This window comes from Sinohyriopsis cumingii, chromosome 5, assembly GCF_028554795.1.
Source record: "Sinohyriopsis cumingii isolate HCF-2022 chromosome 5, ASM2855479v2, whole genome shotgun sequence".
NCBI classification, from domain to species: domain Eukaryota; kingdom Metazoa; phylum Mollusca; class Bivalvia; order Unionida; family Unionidae; genus Sinohyriopsis; species Sinohyriopsis cumingii.
In genome coordinates, this window is record NC_142965.1 from 11,612,053 (window position 1) to 11,639,874 (window position 27,822).

At 37.3% G+C, this 27,822-nt stretch overlaps 1 protein-coding gene across 5 annotated transcripts in view; it reads left to right on the forward strand.

Moving 5' to 3' along the window:
* The window catches only part of LOC149798635 (acyl-coenzyme A thioesterase 9, mitochondrial-like), a 132,283-nt gene that overhangs the window by 60,828 nt on the left and 43,633 nt on the right, over positions 1-27,822 (forward strand). For 4 of the 5 annotated variants that reach the window (XM_089957469.1, XM_089957467.1, XM_089957472.1 and 1 more), the window contains 5 exons: positions 4,435-4,529; positions 8,197-8,264; positions 9,057-9,168; positions 16,897-16,987; positions 25,458-25,543. In XM_089957469.1, coding sequence (XP_089813595.1) covers positions 4,435-4,529; positions 8,197-8,264; positions 9,057-9,168; positions 16,897-16,987; positions 25,458-25,543 — 452 coding nt within the window. Of the gene's footprint in view, positions 1-4,434; positions 4,530-4,694; positions 4,769-8,196; positions 8,265-9,056; positions 9,169-16,896; positions 16,988-25,457; positions 25,544-27,822 lie in introns of all 5 variants that reach the window. The other variant, XM_089957471.1, reaches the window with a different exon arrangement.

A 27,822-nucleotide genomic window follows, 5' to 3' on the forward strand; every position in this document is an offset into this window, starting at 1 on the left:
CACTTCATTTGAGGACAACAATAATAATAATAATAATAATAATAATAATAATAATAATAATAATAATAAATGTAGGGCCCTGGGATCCCTGATGGTGGTGCCAATGCAGTTTATGCTGGACAGGTTTCAGTCTAGGATCCTTCCCAAGGGAGGAAAATATAAGAGTGAGAGTAAGTCATACTCCTTAGCTAGGGAAGAGCAGCACCCTTTCAAAGCCCATGAGAGCACTCATGACCCTTGGCTAGATGTAAGCAGCACCCTCCTGATGTAGGGGAACAATGCCATGTAATGGCTCTGCAGACTTTCATAATACTGAATAAGTGTGCTCCAAATTGTTTGAATGATTTAATAAGTTTTAAAGACCATACATATCATTTTAGATATTCAAATGTTTTAGATGTCCCAAGGATCAAAATGTCAACGTTGGGCAAAAAAAGTCTGTTAGATATGCAGCTGCCACTTTAAGGACTGAACTAGCAAACCAATCTATTGAATGAACTACCAAACCACTCTATTGGATGAACTACCAAACCACTCTATTGAATGAACTACCAAACCACTCTAAAGACTGAGCTACCAATCCACTCTATTGAATGAACTACAAAACCATTCTATTGAATGAACTACCAAACCACTCTAAGGACTGAGTTACCAAACCAATATATTGAATGAACTACAAAACCATTCTATTGAATGAACTACCAAACCACTCTAAGGACTGAGTTACCAAACCAATCTATTGAATGAACTACAAAACCATTCTATTGAATGAACTACCAAACCACTCTAAGGACTGAGTTACCAAGCCAATCTATTGAATGAACTACCAAACCACTCTATTGAATGAACTACCAAACCACTCTATTGAATGAACTAGCAAGCCACTCTACTGAATGAACTACCAAGCCACTCTGTTGTATGAACTACCAAACCACTATATTGAAAGAACTACCAAACCACTCAGTTGAATGAACTACCAAGCCACTCTACTGAATGAACTACCAAGCCACTCTATTGAATGAACTACCAAACCACTATATTGAATGAACTACCAAACCACTCAGTTGAATGAACTACCAAGCCACTCTACTGAATGAACTACCAAACCACTCTTTTCAATGAACTACCAAGCCACTCTATTGAATGAACTACCAAACCACTCTAAGTACTGAGCTACCAAACCACTCTATTAAATGAACTACCAAACCACTCTATTGAATGAACTACCAAACCACTTTAGAGAGCAGTCGAACAAATTCTTTTAGATCTTTAATTCTATCCTGGCACAGTAAAGACTAAATGAAATATCTGTAAAATAATACTTTCTCCCACACACTCCCTGATGACTGCTAATGTTTGTTTTTTATCTGTCCTTGTCTTATGTACTAATAAAGTGCCCTACTGTTGGTTCCTTTCTTTTTAAGTAAGGCACAAGCTGCATGCTTTTTCAGTCCTAATTTGGTACTTCTGTATTTGATTTAACTTTCAATTCTGACCAATAATTTTGAGTTTTTAATAATCCTAAATTGTGGGTTTTTTTAGTTTATCATAGATACTAAATTCACTTTTACTTACTGACTTTTAAAATTCTTTGCTTACTCATGTCTTGAGTAACGCATTGTGTGTTTTGTCCGATTCTATATTCATGTATTATGTTGTGTTTGGATGTCTTGCTAATCATGCTTGCTGTAATGCCTCATTTGTTTTATGTAAGATGTCTTGCTAATCATGTTTGCTGTAATGCCTCATTTGTTTTATGTAAGATGTCTTGCTAATCATGTTTGCTGTAATGCCTCATTTGTTTTATGTAAGATGTCTTGCTAATCATGCTTGCTATAAAGCCTCATTTGTTTTATGTAAGATGTCTTGCTAATCATGCTTGCTGTAATGCATCATTTGTTTTATGTAAGATGTCATACTAATCGTGTTTGCTGTAATGTCTCATTTGTTTTATGTAAGATGTCTTGCTAATTGTGCTTGCTATAAAGCCTCATTTGTTTTATATCAGATGTCTTGCTAATCATTCTTGCTGTAATGCCTCATTTGTGTTATGTAATGTTTGTAAGGAGCTCATTAGAGCTTAATATGTTGCATTCTTGTTTTAAATCATGCTGATGTTAAATAGTTCATGTCATGTCATGTCATGTCATGTCATGTCTTGTCTTGTCTTGTCTAGGGAAGAGCTGTGCCCTCTAGACAGTGAGTCATGACTACTGTAAAGGAAGGAGCATCACCCTTTCAAGACTCAATCTTAGCCCCAGAATGGGATGAGCAGCACCCTCTCAAGAGTGTGTCTTACCCGCATATTGGGATCAGCAGCATCCTCTCAAGAGTGAGTCTTACCACCATATTGGGGTGAGCAGCAACCTCTCAAGAGTGAGTCTTACCCCCAGATTGGGGTGAGAAGCACCCACTCAAGAGTGAGTCTTACCCCCAGATTGGGGTGAGCAGCACCCTCTCAAGAGTGAGTCTTACCCTCATATTGGGGTGAGCATCACCCTCTCAAAAGTGAGTCTTACCCCCAGATTGGGATAAGCAGCACCCTTTCAAGAGTGTTTTATCCTCATAATGGGGTGAGCATCACCCTCTCAAGAGTGAGTCTTACCCTCATATTGGGGTGAGCAGCACCCTCTCAAGAGTGAGTCTTACCCCCAGATGAGGGTGAGAAGCACCCACTCAAGAGTGAGTCTTACCCCCATATTGGGGTGAGCAGCACCCTATCAAGAGTGAGTCTTACCCTCATATTGGGGTGAGCATCACCCTCTCAAGAGTGAGTCTTACCCCCAGATTGGGATGAGCAGCACCCTTTCAAGAGTGAGTTTTAACCTCATATTGGGATGAGCAGCACCCTCTCAAGAGTGAGTCTTACCCCCATATTGGGGTGAGCACCACCCTCTTAAGAGTGAGTCTTACCCTCCATATTGGGATGAGTAGCACCCTCAAGGCCATTTGCTTGGTGAAGGCGACAAGCAGATCATGCCTCCCTTATTAGAAGGTTGAAGTGATCAGGCTCTGTAAGTTCTGAGGAAGGCTTCTTCATCTGAGTTGCAAGACAGGTCTTTAACACTCCATGAAGTGATCAGAATGTTCAAGGAAGTTGGTGGGCTCATCCCCCTTTTCTAAGCATCCCTCTTTCTGGGATTCCCATGGGTGCATGGCTAGCCATCTTTTCATAGGTTTGGTCAAGCATAATAGAAAATAAGTCAATCAGATCTATAATAGATGATATCATCTCGTTTCAGTAAAGAGAAGATCCTCCTTTGGCAAGAACCCCCATTCTTTTTCACCAGTCAGATCTGGTTCAGTTAAAGGAAGAGGGGACACCCTTCTGCAAAGAGTGCAGTTAAGAGGGTGACCAATAACAAGGTTCAGGCTTCCTGCTCCCAGATTTTTCTGGCATTCATAAAATGCAGAATGTTTGGGCTTATCATTGCTTTTTCTGCCTTAAAACATTTCTTCAGGAGGAACCATTTAAAATAGAATACAGCCTCAGTCAGAAATGCCATAAGGCCTGGCAGCTGTGAAGTCTCCATCAACCTTCTAGACTTGTACTAATCACCTCCCAATTTGTCCTTCTCAAATGAAATACCTCCAGTTTTGCCTGGACTGATACATTTTCAATTTCATGCTTTTTTATATCACTTCAGGCAAAGACTACAACGTTGGCTGGCCTATATCTATCCCTCATGAGGACCTTGAACTGCACAGTGGACCTGGTTCCCCTTGGAAGACGGGACTTGGAGCCTTTCCTTCTGGCAAATTGAAAACTGCACAGGGACCCCTGGCAACATGGATTTCTCCACTATGGACCAATCTAGTCTGGTTTCTGACAGGAGTCCCAATGCCTATGAACCCACTCCTGTCTGTTCACATACACATCAGATTTAGTTTGGGGTGCTCACTTGGAGCCAGAAGGGCTAGTTCTTTAGGCTTCATGGTCCTGGGAAGAAGCTACCCTCCACATGAACAATTTGGAAATGAGGGCAGAAGTTTTAGCCCCCACAGGGTTGTGTCAACCAGGTAAGGAATCATTGTGCAATGGTCCCACATCAGTGGTAGCATACCTCATGCAACAGGTACTCACATATTCCTTCTCTTTATGTGGAGGTTAGGAACGCCCTTTGCTGGACAGCCTTGGAAGGGATTACCATCTGATTTTGTCATATTCCTGGTGAGAAAATAATTTGTCAGAGTCTGTCTCAGAGAGGCAAGGTTCTCTCATGGAACAGTCACTGCACCAGTCTAAAGCAGAGCTCCAGTTCAGCCATCAGCCTCCTTATAAACTGGAAAATTCACTGTAACTATTGTGTTTTTCCATCCTCCCAGCCCACTCTGATGGTTCAAATGTAGTCTTTATCCAGGTCAAGATGAAGAGTATCACACATGAACCTATGACATGGTAGTGAGACTGGTTCTGGGTTTTTTATTTTATAGATTTCTACAATGTTCTGTGTAATGGGAGGATGGAATCATGCGCATGGAGGTGGGAACTTGTGTCCCAGTAGACATAATCATGGCAATAGTGACAGGTAAGTATTATATTATCAAAATTAGTTTTACCAAGAAAAACTGCATCTCCATTTTATTTCTATATTTCTTCTGTTGCCGCATTTGATGATGATAAGCATACTTTCTTTGAAATTTGATATTTTAATATAAATATTATAAATTACAATCTTTGTTTATTCTTCTAGGAAATCAATAACTGTTGGACAAAAATGATTCAAGCCAAATTTGTAATGGTTGCTAGAAATCCAGTTACGAAAGGGTTTGTATAGAAAGTTTTCAAATGTCTCTGTACATTTACTTATTTAAGCCCATACTTTGATACTTGCCTCTCAAAAATTAACCTAGTTTTAATCCTGGCTTATGTTTTTAATCATCATTTCACCATTTGAAGTTGGTGTAATTTTGCGGTTTTTTATTTGCATTGTTCTTGAATTGTTTTTATTAGCTTTGTAAAGATTCTTGGTTTTAGAGTTGTCGAAACCTATATTCCATACATTGTGTGACATTTCATTGGTGACAGCTGTATTTGGTAAAATAAACTGGCTAGATTCAGTTATTAGATAGCAGCCCTGAGTGAAACTCACCTGGCTGAGGAAGGACAACTCACCTTCTTCTGGAGTGGCCAGCTGCATCTAAAACTCTCAGTCCCTCCACACGTAAATATCAAGATTCATTTGATGAGAACACTGCTGCAGTACAGAGACATCTGAATAAGAAATAGCTACTGAAGGCCTGCTTTGAAGACAACACTTTGTCATCTAAGAAGGCTACCTTTAATGGCATCAAGATGACTGTCCAATGCAGAATCGGAGAGCAGCAATACTCATGGCTGAACTATAATTACAGATGAGATTCAGTCCTAAGCGGTCACGAATGACATGAAGAACTCCTGTGGTGCTTAAGACAATATATGGGCCACAGTCATCAGGAAAATCTCCAATACTGAATGCTGACAACACAACACTGCTCACTGACAAAAGAAAAATAATTAACACTTGAACAACATCCTCAAACAACAGTCATCTATCAGCGAGGTGGCATCTGATTGACTGCCCCAAATGGAATTCACCATATCACTTGCTGATCCTCCACTGCTGACTGAAACTGCAGTCAAATGGCAAAGCACCTGGAACAGAGACTGTTCCAGCAGAAGTATACAAAGCTTGAGGGTCACACATGGCACAGAAACTGACTGAACCCTTTTCAGTTAATGTTGACTCAAGGAATTATAGCCCAGGAGTGCAAGGATGCATATGTCATTCTATCCATCATCCACTTGTACAAGCTTAATGGCAACAGATTATCCTGTAACAACCATCAGGGCATCTCCTTGCTGTCAGTAGCTGGCAAAATCCTTGCCAGAATTCAGCTGAATAGCCATATGCATCACATCAATCAAGGGGTCCTGCCTGAGAGTCAGTGTGGCTTCAGTAAAGGAGAAGCGACCATATGCATGGTGTTTGCAGTTCATGAACTACAAGATAAGTGCTAAGAACAGAATTCCAACCTGATCTGACAAAAGTCTTTGACACAGTCAGCCTTGAGGACCATTGGAAGAGCATGTCAAAATTTTGTTGCCTGGGTAAATTCATAGTGTTGGTTTGACAATTCCTTGATGGCATACTTGTTCATGTTGCAGATGACAGTGGGTCATCATTTGAGTCACTTAAGGATGTGTGTTGGTCCCAGCCTTAAGCAGCATGATTTTCTGCTATTTCCACTGATACCTGCCATGGATTTACTTTAGATACCAGGCTGATGGCAAGCTCTTCAATCTGAGGAGACTACAGACCAAGAGAAAGTTACCGGTACATGAAATCACTGTTGGTGATATCCTATTTGCTGATGACTGCTGGTGATACCCTATTTGCTGATAACTGTTGGTGATATCCTTTTTGCTGATGACTGTTGGTGATATCCTATTTGCTGATGACTGTTGGTGATATCCTATTTGCTGATGACTGTTGGTGATATCCTTTTTGCTGATGACTGTTCTCTGGATGCCTAATCTGCATCTGACTTGCAATAGAGTATGAACCATTTCTCTTCAGCTTGTGACAATTTCGATCTCACTTAAAGTATCACGAAGACAGAGCTGATATAGCAACCTACACCAGAAACACCTTACACAGAGTTACCATCACAGTAAATGGCCAAACCCTCCTGGCAGCACAGTCATATGCATATTGATGATGAAACCAATGCCAGAATTGCTAAAGCATTTGCTGACTTTGGCAGAATGTGAGGGAGCACAGAGGCATCAGTCTAAAAACAAAACTAAAGTTCAACAAAGTCACTGTGTTGCTGTCCCTGCTGGACACTTGCAAAACCTGGATGGTGTACAGACACTATGCCAAGAAGCTGAACCATTTTAAACTGATGAGAACATGATAGCATGACAGGGTTCCAGACACTGAGGTTCTCACATGGTCAGGCATTCCAATTGTCCACACACTTTGCTGATGAAATCAGTTAAGATGGGCAGACCACATCACCAGGATGACAAAAGAGTGACTACAAGAATATTTATGGGAAGCTGAATGAAGGAAAGCAATCTCAGGGTGGTCAGAAGAAATGCTTAAATGATTCCCTCAGGTCCTTCATGAAACTCCATGAAACACTTCCTCTATTTATCAAGCAAACCAAAGTGGCATCCATTAGAATTATGAATGATAATCCAAGATGTTTAAATATTTTTTATAATTCATAATATTCGTATGCCAAATTCTTCTTCATGTTTCTTCAACATAGGTTGTGGCACAGATTCAAACTCTCTTATCAGAATAATTTTACGGATAGATCAATTCTACAAAGTTAGGCTGGTTGTTCTGACATATTGACATGTGAATGAAGACAAATGACAGACAGTCATGGCTACTTAAATACATGGAATAAATTTTCTCCTTTGAAAATCTAACTTTTGGAATAGTTTTGTCAGACTCAGTAAAGCATCAAAAGAAAGTCTGCATGCCTGGTATTTAATTTTTTAAAATCGCAGGGCATTTAATTTAAAACAGAAATAAACAAAACATGTTTTATGAATCATGCATGCAAACGAATAGCATCAATCACAGGTAGATAAACATAGTCTTTCTTTAATGGTTTATCATTTAGATATTAATTATTTATCAAAAAGCCAATTCTTTTTATAGTGCAAAGCCTTCTGCTTGGCCTTTTATAGGCCCTAATTTGTCTCGGCATACACATTAAGTATTGTTTTAACCGCAAAGATAAGTCTCCTTAAGTATTTGCTAATCATAAATAATCTGGTACAGAGTGTGTTTGGAATTAGCAGCTAAAATACATTTCCAAGTTTAAGTGAGTTTTAGTTTTATGGGATTTTTTAAGTGTGAAATTGAAATTTGGAATCAAATTTTTTTGGTTTTCGGAGTAGAGGGGATTTAGTTTACTGGAAATGAAATAATGATATTTAAGACGGAAAACTTAAGGTCCTCAAAAACATGAAGGGATTTCAGTTAATTGAGGATTCAGTTTTAAGGGGTTTCACTGTAGTGGCTTCAGACTAGTTCTTGCCAGGATAAAATATTACAAAGAACTTAATTTCTTGGATAATATTAAGTCAGTCTGATCTATGCCAATTAAGTTATTGCCTGGTGAGATATTTGTCTTGCACAAGTTCTTGTCATGCTGAGATCTTTTCAGTAAATCTTTTAATTTCTGTTTCAGCGCTGTCATGGTAAATCCTCTGCATCCTACAGGAGAGAAAGAAGAAGCTTTATTCAAGATGGGAGAAGGTATATTGTACTGTATGTACTCACATATAACTGAATAATTTAGGAAAAAATAAAAGCCTGGAAGAATGGAGGTTAGCTTATCCACAAGACAAGCTCTAAACTTGAAATTTTTTAAAGTTTTTTTGTTGACTACCAGCATATATTGCTATTGTTGATCACCAAAGACAAGATCACATGCCTGAACCCCCAGGACCACCTGTACTGAAATCCCTGATGGAGTAGTAGTAAGATAAGACTTATCGGTCAACTTATGAATAAGTCATACACTTGTTTTACTTATACAGTTGGGAGGGGTCAGCTTATATGAGAAGGGGCTATACACGAGTATATGTCATAATACTAGCAGTTTTAAATATCAGATATAGCTTGCTTTCCTTACAGTAAAAATTTAATAAATATTTCTATGAAATAGGTAAAATCTTAGGAGAAAACACAGTTCATTAGAAGCCATGCAAATGGTGCCAGAACCTTGCAACATGCATAATACTATGACATATCACTGTTCTGGCAGCCTTGGCAGCAAAAAAAAAAATTTTTTTTATCATGATTATAATTTTACAATGGATTCCTTTGCTGAATACTTGCTGAGGATGATGCAACCTTGTTTACATCTAGTTCTGATGTATGACTGATAATTGTTAAAGCTACATTAAAAATCAAAATCATACACAGTCACATTTAATGGTAGATTGTTTATATAGATAAGAAAGAGGAGAGGGCCTAAAACAGAGCCTTGAGGGACTCCTGAATTAATTGTATGAGTTGTCACATTTGTAGTACCTAATTTTACAGCTAATAAGGAGAAGAGGATAGAGGAGGGAAAGAAAACTCTTCTAAAATCTCCTCCAAGTGAGGAAGAAAGACTGATCATCCACAACCAGTTCCTGCAGACCCTGGACCCAAAGTGAGTACAGCAGAACCTAACTTGATATATTCATGTTTTTTAATCATTTATTCCTTTTTTATTGTGAGAGTAGAAAAGGGAATGATGAGTTGTATCACATAAAATCGTTGTTATAAAGGATTTTGGAATTTCAACCTTTCTGGTGTTTTTTTTTCTAAAAGAAAAAATGTATCAACTAATTGTAAAATAATTCTTATCTCACTTAATAACTGTAGTTTTGATTATATTTGCCAAGGAAAATATCTGATTTATTACAGATTTGATACTTTAGCAATAAAAAGTCAATATAAATTATATTACTTTCCTGCAAAACTTGTTTCATTTTTGTGGGGCAAAAATGTGACCATACACTGTAAGGTCAGTTGGTTTTGGACTTCAGGTGCAAGATGCAAATATATATCTGGATGCATGTGTACATAATACATGAAATTTTGTTTTAGATTGGAAGTCAAGGTAACATTAAACTTTGGATGAGCTATTTTACTGATATGGCAAATACTACATGTTACAACGGACAGATACACAGATACAACATAAACAAATACTGCATATTACAATAGACAGATACACAGATACAACATAAACAAATACTCCATATTACAACGGACAGATACATAGATACAACATAGCAAATACTGCATATTACAATATTACAATGGACAGGTATGTAGAAACAACATCTTTATAACAATGCAGATCAGAAGCATTTCACTGCCAACACTAACAACAGCTGAATGTCCATTATATATATATATATATATATATATATATATATATATATATATATATATATATATATATATATATATATAGATATGGCATTAAACTCATTGTCATATGTGGTCATAATTATTGTTAAGCCCATGTTAGAGGCAAGCATACTATAACAGTCTTTGTTCAGTTGGCAGTATCAACAGTTTAGATGTTCGTTAAAGTGTTCCAAGCTTGGATGATGTACTGGAGATGCAGCCATCTTGTATAAACCTGATAAAGATAATCTTCCTACTGTTCTTAAGGTTTTTTATCATAGTTTTGTTAGCATCCAATCCTTGGATTTTCCTGATTTGTCATGTTTCATTTGTTTTAGGGGATTTTAACAACGCTTTTAACACATTATTGGCTATATCATGCCAAGGAAATGAGACCTAGGTATCTTTCTCAAGGGCACACTAAGGCAGTCAAATCAGGTTGTCCTGGGCAAGTATCAAACCCACAACCCTTGGATTATGAGTCCAGTGTTCTACCAGCTGCACTACTGCAGTTCTTATCTTGTTATGTCTCACAGATCTTTATGTTTCCATTGTATTTGTCTCTCCGATCATTAGGTTTCCATTGTATTTGTCCCACAGATATTTAGGTTTCCATTGTATTAGTCTCACAGATTTTTAGGTGTCCATTTTATTTGCCTCAGATTTTAAAGTATCCAAATTTCTCATTCAAATATGTTACCCAATCATAATAACTTAGGAGAACTACCACTACCTCGCAAATCCAGCCCTCACAGATACTACATTTAGCTAAAGGGAGCTAAAAGTTGTCTGCTACTCCTGTGGTGGATGGGCAGAGTGATTTCCCCTTACCGATAAGACTTGGCAGCAAAGAGTATGAATATTTCAGTTTTTACTTCTGCTCATGCGACACAGCATGCTCTTTTCAAAAGAGACCTTGCCATCCCCTTTCATCTTGAAAGCATACCTGTTTCAGTTGGAGGAGTCCTTTCACTTCATGGAAAGTATACTCCATCTCTATTTTCCAACTTGTCTGTCTGTTGCTGACATTTGTTCATACTTGTTGTATATATATATATATATATATATATATATATATATATATATATATATATATATATATATATATATATATATATATATATATATATATATATATATATATCTTCATCACATGCATGTATGACCATTATGTCACCACTGGATAGGTCCAGGCTGCATTGCTTATGTGTGCAAGTTTCTTATACTTTTCAGAAGACTTTTTTGTCTGTATAATCCTGCTTCTGGTACATACAGATGGACATTCCTTGCCTGGCATTTTTACCTTCCTTTAGCTCACTGTATACTTGTACTTGTATAGGCCGTCTCTGAGCATTCCGACAAGTAGTATTATCTACATATCGTAATTATTTATACTGATATATATATATATATATATATATATATATATATATATATATATATATATATATATATATATATATATATATATAACCTTTATTGCTTTGACTGCTATTTTCAGTCGAGGCAGTCTTGTCATCTGGACATCACATTTCAATGATTATACCTGTCCACGACATCCTTGACCTCTCCGACAGGTAGTATTGTGGTATTGGCTTAAATTCATCTGCTATCACATAATTTTCCAGGTAACCTTCTTTTGGTCAGCTCTGCGCCGTATTGATATTCTAACAAGACAGTTGTAGGCATATCATTGTATATTTATTAGCATTATAATCTCTCTAATTTTCGTTGACGTTAGTCTGTTATCACTTACTGTGCCAATGCTAAGCTCTCACCGATAGTACCTACAAGTGGCCCCTCATGTTTATATTTTCTGCTCATTATACTTACAGGTTTGAATTATGCGCAAAGCGAAGAAATGGATTTCAAAAGATGATGACATCATCAGTCTGCAACCTGACCTTTCATTCGTACAGGATTTTTTGGTGGAAAAGGGGGATAACTCAACCTCTGTCCCTTCAGCCACAAAGCGCCCCAAATCAACAAAATCAGAAACTGCCCCAGCATCCAAAGTCACCTCCTCCAGACCCAGTGTTACTTACAGTTTCAGGGGCCCCGGGTAGTCTAAAGCACTCTTTGTTACGGATCACTGCCATCTCACCTCTGTCTGCGTGGGTTCGAGTCTCAGATTCGGCCAATGTGGGTATGCGAGAAAGCTTGCCAGTAGCTTCTCATGGGTCGGGGGATTTTCCGGGCTTTTCCCGGTTTCTTCCTCCACCATTAATACTGGCCGCTATGTATAGCCTATCGTGTGCTGAAAATGGCGTTAAAGCCTACAACAACAACAGCAACTTGCGATTCCTATCGAACTTGACTCTATTTCTCTTGCAGAACAAGAGAAAAAGCTTATCAAACAGCCATCACTTCCCTCTCAATCTGCAGATATATAGACAGGTTACATGGATCAAGCATCCCATAATCTTTCCCAACATTATAAGTCTGATGATGCTCCTCCCACATATACACGGCCTATTTCCATTACAACTAGCCCAGGCCATGTTCCAGTGATCAGGAGTGGCAACAGCATCCTCTTTTTAGGGCTCAGTCACACAACAGTCCTTATCCCAGTACGTCAAAATACACAGGGACTGCTCCAACATATATTCCTCCTCAGGACTCCATCCGGTACAAAGCCTGCTTCAATTCCTCAGACTTCTTCAGACATTGCCTCACCAATCTCCTCACACCATGACATGGGAAGAGCCTCGCTTCTCAGTGACCATCTGGAGGTCACGGTTTCTAATTCAAGACATGGTATGAGTTTTGTGGGCGGCAGATCTCATCACTCTTCAAACACACCTCATACAACTAAGGACGATGATGCTTGTTCTTAAGGAATATCAGCGATTCTGGACTTTACGATGTCAAATGAAGATTCAGTCTTCCAGGCCTCCGTTGAGAAGTATTCCACCTTTTACACCGCACCCCCCGAGTTTTGCCCACCTCCCCCCACACAAACAACAAACTAGACTAGAGTCCCAGCATCTGTTGATCTTATGACGAAGAAGGAGAAGATTGCCTTCAAGTTACTGCTGCAGTCAGGGAGAGTTAGAGACATTCTGAACTGTCTTCACCACCAATTGCAGGATCCCAGCATTAACAGACTTTTCTTTACACAAAAATGCCTTCCAACTCACTTCTGTCGGCGTTTCTACCATTGTCACTAACCAGCCTTTCACTTGGAAACCCTAGCAATAGACCGGGATATCGCCGCTTTGGGGATCTCCAAACCACACTCCATACGTATGGAACGAGTGGCCTTTGACAATACTCAACAGTTAGTTTGCAATATTATCACCGTGGGGTCTGTACTTGACTTCGTTTCCATGACAATTTTCCAACAAGTGGAACAAAGCCTCTCTCCTCCCACTTTGACTTCTACAGGACATGCATGGGGAGCAAGTGTCACAAATGACCCATGTTTTAAATAGGGCAGCACAATGTGGTCACCGTCGCTACTAATCGACAATTGGCTGAATGGGATTCTGTACTCACAACTTCCACCTTTCTAAAGAACCGCCATAAAGCCAGACTGTGCACACAACCTTTATCATCCAACCTTTTGTTTAGCAGCCTGACTGAAGAGATTTTTAAACAGGCCACCAAAGAACCAAATTTCCCTAACCCACCACCACAGTTTCATTACAGGGATACTATAGAAAATCAGGAATGGGATCCAAGAGCCACCCAAAGGACACAAACCTGTGGAAAACAGTCCTGCCAGAGATCCACTCAGTGTAAGCCACAGCCATCGCAAACCAAAGCTAATGAAACACAGATGGGAGCCTTTCGTTTGACTCAGCATTTCTCCTCTTAGCTACCTCTTTCCCCTAAAAAATTATGTTGTCTCCAATCTGCCCTTTCCAGACATCCTGGTAGGAGGAATGCTTCTTTTCTTCACTGCCCAATGGGACAAAATTTGCAACAATACCTGGACTCAGCAAGTGGTTAACGAGGGACTCTGCATCATGTTTCACACTCCTCCACCGCTGTCCAGAATTCCAACATTCACCAACGTCCCATCAGATCCACTTAAAGCTACCACATTACAGCAGGAAATAGACATCTTCTTTGGAAAAGAGCAGTAGAACTTGTTCAAAACACTCTGTCTCCAGGATTCTATTCCAGACTCTTCTTGGTTCTAATGGCAAATGGCACTCTGCACCCCGTCATTGACCTCAGCACCTCAATTGCTTAATTCATGCTCCTTGGTTATCAATGGAAACACTGCAGCACATTCTAAATGCCATCCAAGATGGAGACTTTGCCATCAGTGTGGACTTAAAATACACTTATCTCCATGTGTCTATTCACCAATCTTCCAGGAAGTTTCTGTAGTACCATGGGGCAACATTTCTTGGCTCATGGCAGGTGTACCTCTGCACTTACCCCAGCCTGAGTTTACAATTTGTACCAATGCCAGCACGGAGGGCTGGGGAGCCCACTTCGTACCATCATTTCAGGAAGCCAGCAGTGCATGGTCTCCCCACAAACAACTTCTGCACATCAATCTTCTGGAAATGATGGCCATTGTGAAAACCTTTCACTGGTGGCAGGAATGCCTCTCTGGCAATGAAGTACTGATTCTGTCCGAAAACTCTGCACTAGTGACTTACTCAAATGACAGGGAGAAACAAGTCCCTAAACCTTTGTGTCATGGTGTGGGAATTTCTAAACTGGTGTGGTCAACAATAAATCCACATACATATTCATCATATACCAGGATTCCTCAACTTCTAGCTGACTCGTCACGAAACAATCAACTGATTCAGACGGACTGGTCTCTTCATCTCTTGTTTTCACCCGATGGGACTGACCATTGGTGGACCTATTTGCAACAAGGTGGAATACCAAACTCCCAACCTTTGTTTCTCCTGTCCTGGATCCAAAAGCATGAGCAGTTGATGCCCTATCCATGGGTTGGAACAACCTGAATGCATATGCCTAGCCTCCAACACCGCTGATTCCGAGAGTGATACAGAAAGCAAAGGAATCAGCCTGTCACCTGATCCTCATCGCACCATTCTGATGATAGAAAACATGGATGGATGACCTCATCAATCTTGCATCAGAAACCCCATGGAAGATTCAGGTCTTCCCTCATCTACTCAAATACCATGACAGCAGTTGTTTCATCCCTGCCCAGAGCTCCTGAACCTGTACGTCAGGATCATATCAAACAAAGCCCTCAGATTTAAACAATTCTCACAACCATGCGTGGAGAGAATCGCTCAAGCATGATATCCCTCCACTCTAAAAGCGTATAAAGGCAAATGGCACATTTTCGCCCAGTGGTGCACAACTGAACATATTTTACCTCTCCAGGCATTGATACTGCAGATAGCTAATTTCTTCCTCTGGCTCTTCGAGTACGATCAAAGGCTACCACTCCACGATAGCTGACACCTTTCATCATCATGGGCACAAAGATATCGGACAAAAGAAAGATTTATCCGATCTACTTGGGTATTAACCTGGCTGAACAAGACCCCCCCCCCCCCATTGAACCAATTGCATGGGCATCTCTGGCGCACCTTTTCTACAAGACTTGCTTCCTTATGGCCTTAGTGACAGCAGGCAGAATTAGTGAAATACATACCCTGTCCGCAGACCCCAATTTCCTGCAATTTCGACAAGATGGGTCAGTCTTACTCATGATGGCTTCCTCGTTCATCGCCAAGAACTGTCTCCCATCCACGGGTAACCAGACTTTTGTCATGAAACCTCTATCTCACCTGGACACATCAGCTGAAGGCCACTTACAAGACCCATTCAGATCATTGAAGTGGTACCTTAATCGAACAGAACTGGTACATCGAGGGAGATCGTGCCTTTTTCTACGTCTTAAGTCAGGACAAGACAATATATTAGCTCAGACTATCTCATCCTGGATTATTCACTCAGCGTACAGGGAAATAACCCTGGCTCAAATAAACTTATTAGGCATCTCGGCTCATGCAGTTGCCACCGGTCTAGGATTCAGATGGAACTGTTCTCTAACCGAAATCATTCAGGCTGTGGGATGGAGATCGGAGTCCACATTTTCTAGCTTTTATCTCTGAGATCTGTCATCCCAAAAGGCCCATTTCGATCTGATAGGACCTATCTCCGCAGCTCAACAGGTCACACTTCCAGGTTGATCAACAGCTTCTTAAATATGCAGCTTCATGATTTCTGCTGGATTTGCGGGGGTAGGGGATTTTTCCCTTTTGAAGCCCACCCTGACAGACGGAGTCCCCTCCAGTCCGGTTACCTAGAAGCTGTCTGTCTTACCTTAGTTGACTGGATTTTATTTCTGGGGTAAGGGGATGTACCTCCCTCCACCTCTTACCTATTGTCCTAAAGTATTATGATTGGGTAATATATTCGAAGAAGAAACCAATTTTTCTTAGTAAAATATGTTTGTTCAAAAATACTTGGGGCCCCGAGTGGCCGAGTGGTCTAACGCACTCTCCGTTACGGATCACTGCCATCTCACCCCTGTCTTCGTGGGTTCGAGTCTTGGATTCAGCCAATGTGGATATGTGAGAAAGCTTGCCAGTAGCTTCTCGTGGGTTGGTGGTTCTTTCCGATGTTCTCCCGGGTTCTTCCTCCACCATTAATACTGGCCGCCATGTATAGCCTATCGTGTGCTGAAAAATGGCGTTAAACCCTACTACAACAACAACAAAAATACTTACCCAATCATAATACACATACTCCCTCCCAGCCTCCCCACAGTTACATCCATATGGAGCATGCCTACCGCTCCAGTAATAACTGAAATATCCTTACTCTTTGCTGCCAAGTCTTATAGGTAAGGAGAGATCACTCTGCCTGACTGCCAAGTGGTAGGCAGACAACTTTTAGCTTGCTTTAGCTAAAAGAAGTATATGTGAGTTAGTGGTAGTGGTAGTTCTCCTAAGGTATTATGATTGGGTAAATATTTTCGAACAAACCTTTTTTACTCAGAAAAATTGGTGTCTTTACCTCACAGATCTTCAAGTTTCAAAATCAGAGTCCGACCAGAGAACAGTATTTGGATGGAAGATACAGTCCTGAAGAACACGAACATATGTTTTCCTGAGGCAAGTTTCGATAGACTTGTACAACATAGTATGTTGATTTTTTTTCCTTTTGTCATCATTTGGATCTAGCTTCAATCTGTTTTATTGTCCACTTGTTATATGTATTGGCTTTTCTGCTTTAAACTTATCACATATGTATTTGACAGGAAAGTTGTTATATAGCAATATCATTTCTCTGGTCTTGGATCAAATCTCTGAGCAGTATGTAAAATGTAGTCACTCTGGCTAGTCATGGGTCAACTCTCTGAACAGTATGTAAAAATGTAGTCACTCTGGCTAGTCATGGATCAACTCTCTGAACAGTATGTAAAATGTAGTCACTCTGGCTAGTCATGGATCAACTCTGAGCAGTATGTAAAATGTAGTCACTCTGGCGAGTCATCGGTCAACTCTCTGAACAGTATATAAAATGTAGTCACTCTGGCTAGTGATGGATCAACTCTCTGAACAGTTTGTAAAATGTAGTCACTCTGGCTAGTGATGGATCAACTCTCTGAACAGTATGTAAAATGTAGTCACTCTGGCTAGTGATGGATCAACTCTCTGAACAGTATGTAAAATGTAGTCACTCTGGCTAGTGATGGATCAACTCTCTGAACAGTATGTAAAATGTAGTCACTCTGGCTAGTGATGGGTCAACTCTCTGAACAGTATGTAAAATATAGTCACTCTGGCTAGTCATGGATCAACTCTCTGAACCGTATGTAAAATATAATCACTCTAGTTGGTCATGAATCAACTCTCTGAACTGTGCATGTAAATGCAGTCACTTTAATGGTACTTTAATCAACTCTTTTAACAGTATAAACAGTCATTCTTGCAATTCTGTAATCAACTCTGTGATCAGTGCATGTAAATTGCAGTTACTATAATGGTATCAGAAAGAAGATATGTCTCAAAACTAGCAACACGGTAACAGTTTGGTTCATGCACCTAACTCAGTTTCTGTCCATATATGTTCTGAATATAGACCACTGAATTTTAAAGTGGACTGCTTTGACATATTTGAAGATGAACTGGAAAAAGCATCCTTAAAATTAGATGAGGTAATACTGTTTGGATGACTTCAACATTGGCTACCTTAAATCCATCCCAAATCTATCCCCCAAGAGAAGGTTGGATTTAACTGAAACAAACAGTTTGGTTCAAGTTATAAATCAACCAGTTTAACCCTGGTTGATTATATTTATGCAGCTGTCATGAAAATGTGTCAGAAATAAAAGTTATAATATTTGCAGTTACAGACCAATTATCCATTTTTTCACAAGGCATCAGATTGAAGATTCTAAAGTATGTGAATATGTTGAGTGTTTGTATTGGTCTTATTGGCACACTGAAAACACTATTGGTTGTATCATGCTGATTCAATGGGATCTGATTACCTTTCCCAAGGACATCCCAAGGACACTATTGGTTGTATCATGCTGATTTAATGGAATCTGATTACCTTTCCCAAGGACATCCCAAAAACACTATTGGTTGTATCGTGCTGATTCAATGGGATCTGATTACCTTTCCCAAGGACATCCCAAGGCAGCCAACGCAGGCTGGCATGGGCAAATATCAAACCTGTTACCCTTGGATTAGGAGCCTGAGGCTCTGCCAACTAAGCTACCACAGCTTCCCAAGAGAAATTAAATACTTTGATTTTAAATATTCAATGAAGATAACTGTATTGTTCCTTCAATACAATTTAAATTTTGCCTGATGTAAATGGAGGTTTAATCTTTCTGATTTAATGTAAACTGTACGTGGTATTAATTAAGATTTAATCCTGTAGTACAGACTGGATAAGTATGAATGTATTAAAACAAAAATGTCAGCCATCCTAGTAAACCTAAGTGGCTATAAATACCTGAAGTAAATTAGGCTACATTTTAGTGTCTGTTATTTCTCTAATTTATAAGTGACATGCCTTTGTATGCAACCAATGCTCATTTAGATCATTTTGCAAATTATACTAGTCTAAATGCTTCCAATCAGATTCTTGATCAAAACCAGATAAAACTAATTGATGACCTTAGCAACACTATTGATGACCTTAGCAACACTACAGCAATTGGCCAGATTAGAAAATACAGATCTTGTTGTACAACTCTCCATTGATAACTTACAACCAGATCATTCATGCAGGGTCAGGCATGGATCCCATTTTTTTCTTCTTATAAAATACTAAAATAATTGGTCAGTATTTGTTGAACGTGAAGATTTTTTTTAAAATCAAAACTGGTAAATGTTGCCATAATCAAATCACATTTACTGCCTGGAGGTTTGAATCAGTGTCTTTAAATTTATAACTTTTAATACGAAGTCATAGATTTTGTTAAGTTTTCTTTGCAAATAAATATTCTAAGTATATTAACAGTAACAAGGTTCAATAAAATTTTGTTCCACGAAAATGTCATTAATGCCTACTGGTGGCAGCGCTTTAAGATATAAATACAAACTAAATAAATTTAGTACGGTGAAATTCATGTTTCAGTTTCATTTAATTCTGTTTCAATGTAATTGTTATAAATGCCATACACTCTTGTATTCTAACATGAAAAGTGTCAATCTATCATCACAGCTATGTCCGTGAGCATTTCTTTGAGAACCTAATTAAGTGCTTTTTGATCTTTGATTTGCAGAAGTGTTTGTTGTATTGTTGCCATCGATTAAAAGTAGGCCTGCTTTGTATTATGATGTTATTTACGTTTTTGCATCAAATCAAATAAAGAAGGTGGAGTTTAAGAAAGATTACAAGGCATGTTAATCCTGCCCACATTGGAGCTACCGGTCATGTTAGTGTATCAGGTCAACTCATTTCAATTGACCAGTTGACCTCTGTTATAAATATTATTGTGCATGTAACATAATTAAAGTATCTAACATAATCAGTGGTTTATTGAACTAATTCACATTATCAATAGCAAGGGAAAGCTTTGTTCCACATATATGATTCATTATGGAGAAGAGAGTTCCAATGTTTGTAGTGAACTTAAAATTCCTGAACTGGCACTCAGAGGTTTTCTCAGGGATGAGCAGAAACTTCCCTATTACTAGCAGTGAAATCATGGAATCAGTAATTTATTAATGGAACAAGGTTTTAAAAATTAAGGTTTGACATTAACAGTTTTTGTTTCAAGAATAAAAAGAAATTGTTTTGTTATGGATCAACAATAACACTCAAATATACCAACATTCACATGCAAAAGCAGTGACATAATACACAACATTCACATGCAAAAGCAGTGACATAATACACAACATTCATATGCAAAAGCAGTGACAAAATACACAACATTCACATGCAAAGCAGTGTCATAATACACAACATTCACATGCAAAAGCAGTGACATAATACACAACATTTACATGCAAAAGCAGTGACATAATACACAACATTCACATGCAAAAGCAGTGACAAAAACACAACATTCACATGCAAAAGCAGTGACATAATACACAACATTTACATGCAAAAGCAGTGACATAATACACAACATTCACATGCAAAAGCCGTGACAAAAAACACAACATTCACATGCAAAAGCAGTGACAAAATGCACAACATTCACATGCAAAAGCAGTGACATAATGCACAACATTCACATGCAAAAGCAGTGACACAATGCACAACTTTCACATGCAAAAGCAGTGACATAATACACAACATTCACATGCAAAAGCAGTGACAAAATACACAACATTCACATGCAAAAGCAGTGACAAAAAACACAACATTCACATGCAAAAGCAGTGACAAAATACACAACATTCACATGCAAAAGCAGCAACATAATACACAACATTCACATGCAAAAGCAGTGACAAAATACACAACATTCACATGCAAAGCAGTGTCATAATACACAACATTCACATGCAAAAGCAGTGACATAATACACAACATTTACATGCAAATGCAGTGACATAATACACAACATTCACATGCAAAAGCAGTGACAAATTGCACAACATTCACATGCAATAGCAGTGACATAATGCACAACATTCACATGCAAAGGTAGTGACTCAATGCACAACATTCACATGCAAAAGCAGTGACATAATGTACAACATTCACATGCAAAAGCAGTGACAAAATACACAACATTCACATGCAAAAGCAGTGACAAAATACACAACATTCACATGCAAAAGCAGTGACCCAATACACAATATTCACATGCAAAGCAATGACATAATACACAATATTTTTGAAGGTACAACTATTGTGTGTTGAAACCTCTTGGAGTAATGATCTTTTGGATGTTGGTTATTGTGAATGTTGGTTATTGTGAAAACAAAGGTAATTTATACAGAAGGGTGAACAACTTTATTACAAATTGCATTATATTGACAATTATTCTCAGTGTGCTTATAAAACAAAAATTAAACCATTAAACTGTCCCCCACTTTTTCTGTTTGCTGATGACTGGCCAGGATGTCATCTGCTTCTTAATTTTTCAGAGGTCCTGCAGTAAGTAACTCATACCCTGGCTTATATTGCGTTCTCTGTTTTTGGACGGGGTTGTGTGCAAGTTATCGAGGGGGAGGTGTACATGTTATGCTTAGTTACAAATGTTCAATCAGAAAAACAATTGGATTTACAGAACATGGAATGTACCACACATATTGATTGTTTATGCAAGTCCAAAATATCACTGCTAACAGTATTAACAAGTATTGACCCATGAGACCAGAGTGCTGTATTGTGTAGTTCATACATTTTACTAGCTTTAGACCATTGTGCAGTAGTTTTGGGGAACTGTTTTAAATCACAGCTAAACAGGGCCTTAAAGTTACAAACACAGACTGCATATCTTATTATATAACTACAATAGAGAATAAGCACTTTAAGAGCAATTTTGGTTTATTAATGTGTTCCTGAAAAGGGCCTAGTATTTTCCAAAATCTCTTCAAGTTATGTGAAAGCAAAGAGCATCACTTATGATATGACTCTCAAAATAATATTCAGATTCTAAAATCATCTACAGAATTCTTCATGTCATGTTTTCATTACTCTGTTGCCTTGTCTGGTACCTTTTAACATTAACTGCAGACATTGTAACAATATGACTGAATAATTGTTAAAGCTACGTTAAAATCCAAAAACACACACACACACTATCAACTGTTAACTGTTTGTGAGAACTTAAAGCTAAATACAGACATGCCAAGAATGGATCATTATTGTTTGATTTTATCATCTTTTATTCTTACTGCTATTATATATATATATATATATATATACATATATATATATATATATATATATATATATATATATATATATATATATATATATATATATACATATGGTGAATTTTATAATTTTAGTTATTAACTATTATTTTACTTTAAATATGTGTACAAATACCTTTTGCTAGTTTATAAGAGGGTATCATGAGATAATAGCTTATAACCAATTGTATTTCCTATTTTCAGTTTATTATTATTCTTATTAGTATTATTATTGTTGTTGTTGTTGTTATTATTATTATCATTATTATTATTATTATTATTATTATTATTACTGTTGTATTTACATTGCATAATTCACCATCAGATCAGGTCATAATTGTAATCATAAAATGCATGAACTCCCATTGAGCTTCAGATTTTGTTCCAACCAATCAAAATTGATGTTACTTTTGAAAGCTTGTTTCTGATTGGCTGATGTACATACTCAATCGCTGACTCAGCTTCATGATATCGAGATCTAACTTTTACTTAAATCTGACACTTTTCTCCTTAAACTGAGATTTTATATTTTCATGATACTTCAGCCGATATCACTACTTGTTTCATGGATAGAAATATTGGAAAGCATGTAGAATTACTTTCTAGATTTAGAATTTAATAATGGAGACCTTTTTAATCATTCAGACAAGATGAAGAAATCTTCATTGTTTCCTCTGAGATAAGGCTAAACTCATTTATGAAAGACTCGACACTTTATGACAGTATTTTAATTCCTGATGCCTGCTGAATCTTCTGAGAAGAAAGTAATTACTATCAAGCAGTAAAAATATATTCAAAAATGTTAATTTAAGGAAGAAAATTTGAGATGTTTAGTAAAACTGAGACAAGGCAAGGTATGGAACAAGGCCAGGTCTGGAAATGATAAAACTTTTGAGTTTTAGTTTCAGATTTTGTTTTGACTAATTACAATGTTACTTTCAAAAGCTCATTTCATATAGGATTTAGTAGAAACTTGATCTTAAACTTAAACACAGCTTTATGATCCCCTGGTGTTGAAGAAAGTTGCTTGTTTTATATCTGACATCAAGTGAACTGAGTAGACACCGATTTGTTGGCATATTACAAAATGAAACTCTAGGTCAATGATATTTGCAAATTGATGCATGTTATTGGTATGTAAATACCATGGATATAACAATTCATTAAAGTATTAATCATTTTTTTCCATTTCAATACACACATCAATACAAAAAGTGGAAAATCAATAGAAAGTGATACTTACCTTATAAAAGTTACTTTCAATCATCAATAGCCATATATTATTATTAGTTGTGACTTGTTTGCCTCATTATGTTTTTTATGTGCATTGATATGTACACTAACAACATATATATGTCTTGATATGTACAGTAACAATATATATATATATATATATATATATATATATACATATTGATATGTACAGTAAGAACATATATATGTAAAATAACAACATATATTTATTGATATGTACAGTAACAACATATATATATATATATATTGATATCTACAGTAACAACATATATATGTATTGATATGTACAGTAACAACATATGTATGTATTGATATGTATAGTAACAACATATATATGTACAGTAACAACATATATATATATATTGATATCTATAGTAACAACATATATATGTATTGATATGTACAGTAACAACCTATATATGTATTGATATGTACAGTAACAACATATATATATATATATGTATTGATATGTACAGTAACAACATATATATGTACAGTAACAACATATATATGTATTGATATGTACAGTAACAACATATATTTGTATTGGTACATAGCATATGTGGGATGTCTCATCCCTAAAATTTAAAAAAATACTTATTACTCAGTACAGTGGTCCCCCTCATGAACGACCCCCCCCCACCACCATTGACCACCCACTTTTTACGTCCAGAATCCCTTGGCACTGACAAAGTTATGTTCAAAAGTACCCTTCAAGAAAGGCCACCCCTCTAAAGCGACCAGCGGCCAACATATTAGTGCACAGATGTAAAATGTATCCCTCATAAGCGGCCACATTTTATTATTGTGTCCAGAACCAATATTTAATTTACACGGTAAGGAAAGCAATCCGATTATCTTTCCCGATGTCTGTTTCTGGATATCAGGTTTTCGTTACTCAAAGAAGTGTTGGCTAAAGTACATTTACCACTAAACTTAGTATTATTAACGCCACCGTTTAGAGGAAATGGAGACAGTAATGTTTTGATATGGTTTTGGGCTTCACACTGCAGTTATTTTTGTTTGGTTGTTTTTTATGATTACTACCAGACATAATTGTCAAGATCATAACATGGTCAGCATAGGCTAAATTATAAATTTTGTGGATTAACAGACACACCAAAAATAACTTGAACAAAACCTCAAAACAAGGTACCAGACAAAGACCGTAAATCCATGTGACAGTACATGTAGCACATCCTTGATAAACAAGGAATTTTATATACTATACAAATGTTTTGTCTGCATAATTAAATTGCAGTACTGTACAATTAGCAACATAGGAATAAATTGTTACAAAACTTTAACATGTCATAACCTAAACAGAAAAAATATGCTCCAGAAGGAAAAGTAGAAGTTGTTTGACTTGACGATAATGGGGAGAGTTCACTTGCCGATAAATTTTGTTTCGGGAAGACTCAAATAAATAACACCGTAACAGATAAAGAGAATATCCTGTAGCAGTGGGAAAATGAAGTAAATGTAAAGAGAATTATTTTAAATATGAAACAATGTATGTACCAAGATTTAAATAACATTTAAATAATGTTTTTGAATGGTTTTGCAATGTGCATGCCAACAATACCCAACTCACATTTCATGCCTAAGAATAAGAACTATTAATTACCTTGAAATAACTGTTTTTTAGACAAGAATAACATTTTAATAACTAATGCAACTTTTAAATGAAGATTTAACTGCTTTATGTTATATGTGGCTTTCCTGCTATATACACATACATATACATCTCACAAATATAGTCCCCATCTGGAAAGTCCACCCGTCTTATACGGCCACTTTCCCAGTGCAGAAGGGGTGGCCGTATAAGAGGGGGATCACTGTGTTACATCTGTTTCATTGCAAAACTTTATTGTTAAAGCTTGTTAATTTTTCTTTTTAAAAAAAGTTTTAAAAATTGAATAAGGGAAACATGGGAATTTGATGGTACTAAGTAATTACACTAATAACCTTAAACTTTGTGTTTCAGCAAAGAAATCTGTACAATAAGATCTTTGGTGGGTATCTGATGAGGAAAGCATTTGAGTTGGCTTGGGCAAATGCTATGCTATATTGGTAAGTAACTGAAAGAAAAGTAAATACAGCTAAGTAACGAAAATAATACTCACCAAAATAGATGTACATCTTGGGACAAGGCAAAATAATTAATATTTTTTGTGACCAAAATCTTACCAACATGTAAATTATAATAACCTTTCACATTGTCCCAGTGTTTACCAGCATGTAAAGCATAAAAACCTTTCTCATTGTCCCAGTGTTTACCAGCATGTAAATTATAACACCTTTCTCATTGTCCCAGTGTTTACTGGCATGTAAAGTATCAAAATCTTTCTCATTGTCCCAGTGTTTTTTTATCAGCATGTAAAGTATAAAAACCTTTCTTATTGTCCCAGTGTTTACCGGCATGTAAATTATAACACCTTTCTTGTCCCATTGTTTACTGGCATGTAAAGTATAAAAAACCTTTCTCATTGTCCCAGTGTTTACCAGAATGTAAAGTATAAAAACCTTTCTCATTGTCCCAGTGTTTACCGGCATGTAAAGTATAAAAACCTTTCTCATTGTCCCAGTGTTTGCCAGCATGTAAAGCATATATAGCTTTCCCAGTGTTTACCGGAATGTAACGTATAAAAACCTTTCTCATTGTCCCAGTGTTTGCCAGCATGTAAAGCAAATATAGCTTTCCCAGTGTTTACCGGAATGTAAAGTATAAAAACCTTTCTCATTGTCCCAGTGTTTACCAGCATGTAAAGCATATATAGCTTTCCCATTGTTTACCGGAATGTAAAGTATAAAAACCTTTCTCATTGTCCCAGTGTTTACCAGCATGTAAAGCATAAAAACCTTTCTCATTGTCCCAGTGTTTGCCAGCATGTAAAGCATAAAAACCTTTCTCATTGTCCCAGTGTTTGCCAGCATGTAAAGCATATATAGCTTTCCCAGTGTTTACCGGAATGTAACGTACAAAAAACCTTTCTCATTGTTCCAGTGTTTACTGGCATGTAAAGCATATAAACCTGTCTCATTGTCACAGTGTTTACCGGCATGTAAATTAAAACACCTTTCTTGTTGTCCCATTGTTTACCTGTATCTAAAGTATAAAAACCTTTCTCATTGTCCCAGTGTTTACCGTCATCTGAAGTATAAAAACCTTTCTCATTATCCCAGTGTTTACCAGCATGTAAACTATAAATACCTTTGTCATTGTCCAAGTGTTTACCGGCATCAGATACTTGAGGCATAAATGGCAATATTGCATCATGTTACATCAGCAGTGACCATATCATTTTTATCTAATTAGTCATTGACACACACTATTTTTATTTCCTGTTGATCAAGAATCTTCATGTTTTACCCTCACCATCTCATCGTTTTGCTTTTAATTGTTTTATCTGATTTGTGTTGGTTGGTAATGAACCTTTTATCAGCTGTAAATAATCTTGCATATAACCTTTTCTATGGCACTAAATAGCCTTTCAGTGCTGGTGCAGCATAAAACCACAATCAATCAATCAAGTAAAGTTTTATACACTACTGTGTTACACCAGCAATGACCAGCTGTTGGTAAAATATCATGTCAGGTAAGTCTTATAAAATGCTGTGTTTCACCAGCAGTGACCAGCTGTTGGTAAAATATCATGTCAGGTAAGTCTTATACAGTGCTGTGTTACACCAGCAATGACCAGTTGTTGGTAAAATATCATGTCAATTAAGTCTTTTACAATGCTGTGTTACACCGGCAATGACCAGCTATTGTTAAAATATCATGTCAGGTAAGTCTTATACAATGCTGCATTACACCAGCAATGACCAGCTGCTGGTAAAATATCATGTCAGGTAAGTCTTATACAATGCTGCATTACACCAGTAATGACCAGCTCTTGGTAAAATGTCATGTCGGGTAAGTCTTATACAATGCTGTGTTACACCAGCAATGACCAGCTCTTGGTAAAATGTCATGTCAGGTAAGTCTTATACAATGCTGTGTTACACCAGCAATGACCAGCTGATAGTAAAATATCATGTCAGGTAAGTCTTATACAATGCTCTGTTACACCAGCAATGACCAGCTGTTGGTAAAATATCATGTCAGGTATGTCTTGTACAGTGCTGTTTTACACTAGCAATGACCAGCTGTTGGTAAAATATCATGTCAGGTAAGTCTTATACAATGCTGTGTTACACCAGAAATGACCAGCTATTGTTAAAATATCAAATAAGTAAATTCGTAGGCTATTCTGTTACGCCAGCACAGACCAGCCGTTGTTCAAATATCCAGTGAGTAAAGTCTTATACACTTCTGTTACACCAGCATTGACCAGTCATTCTTCACT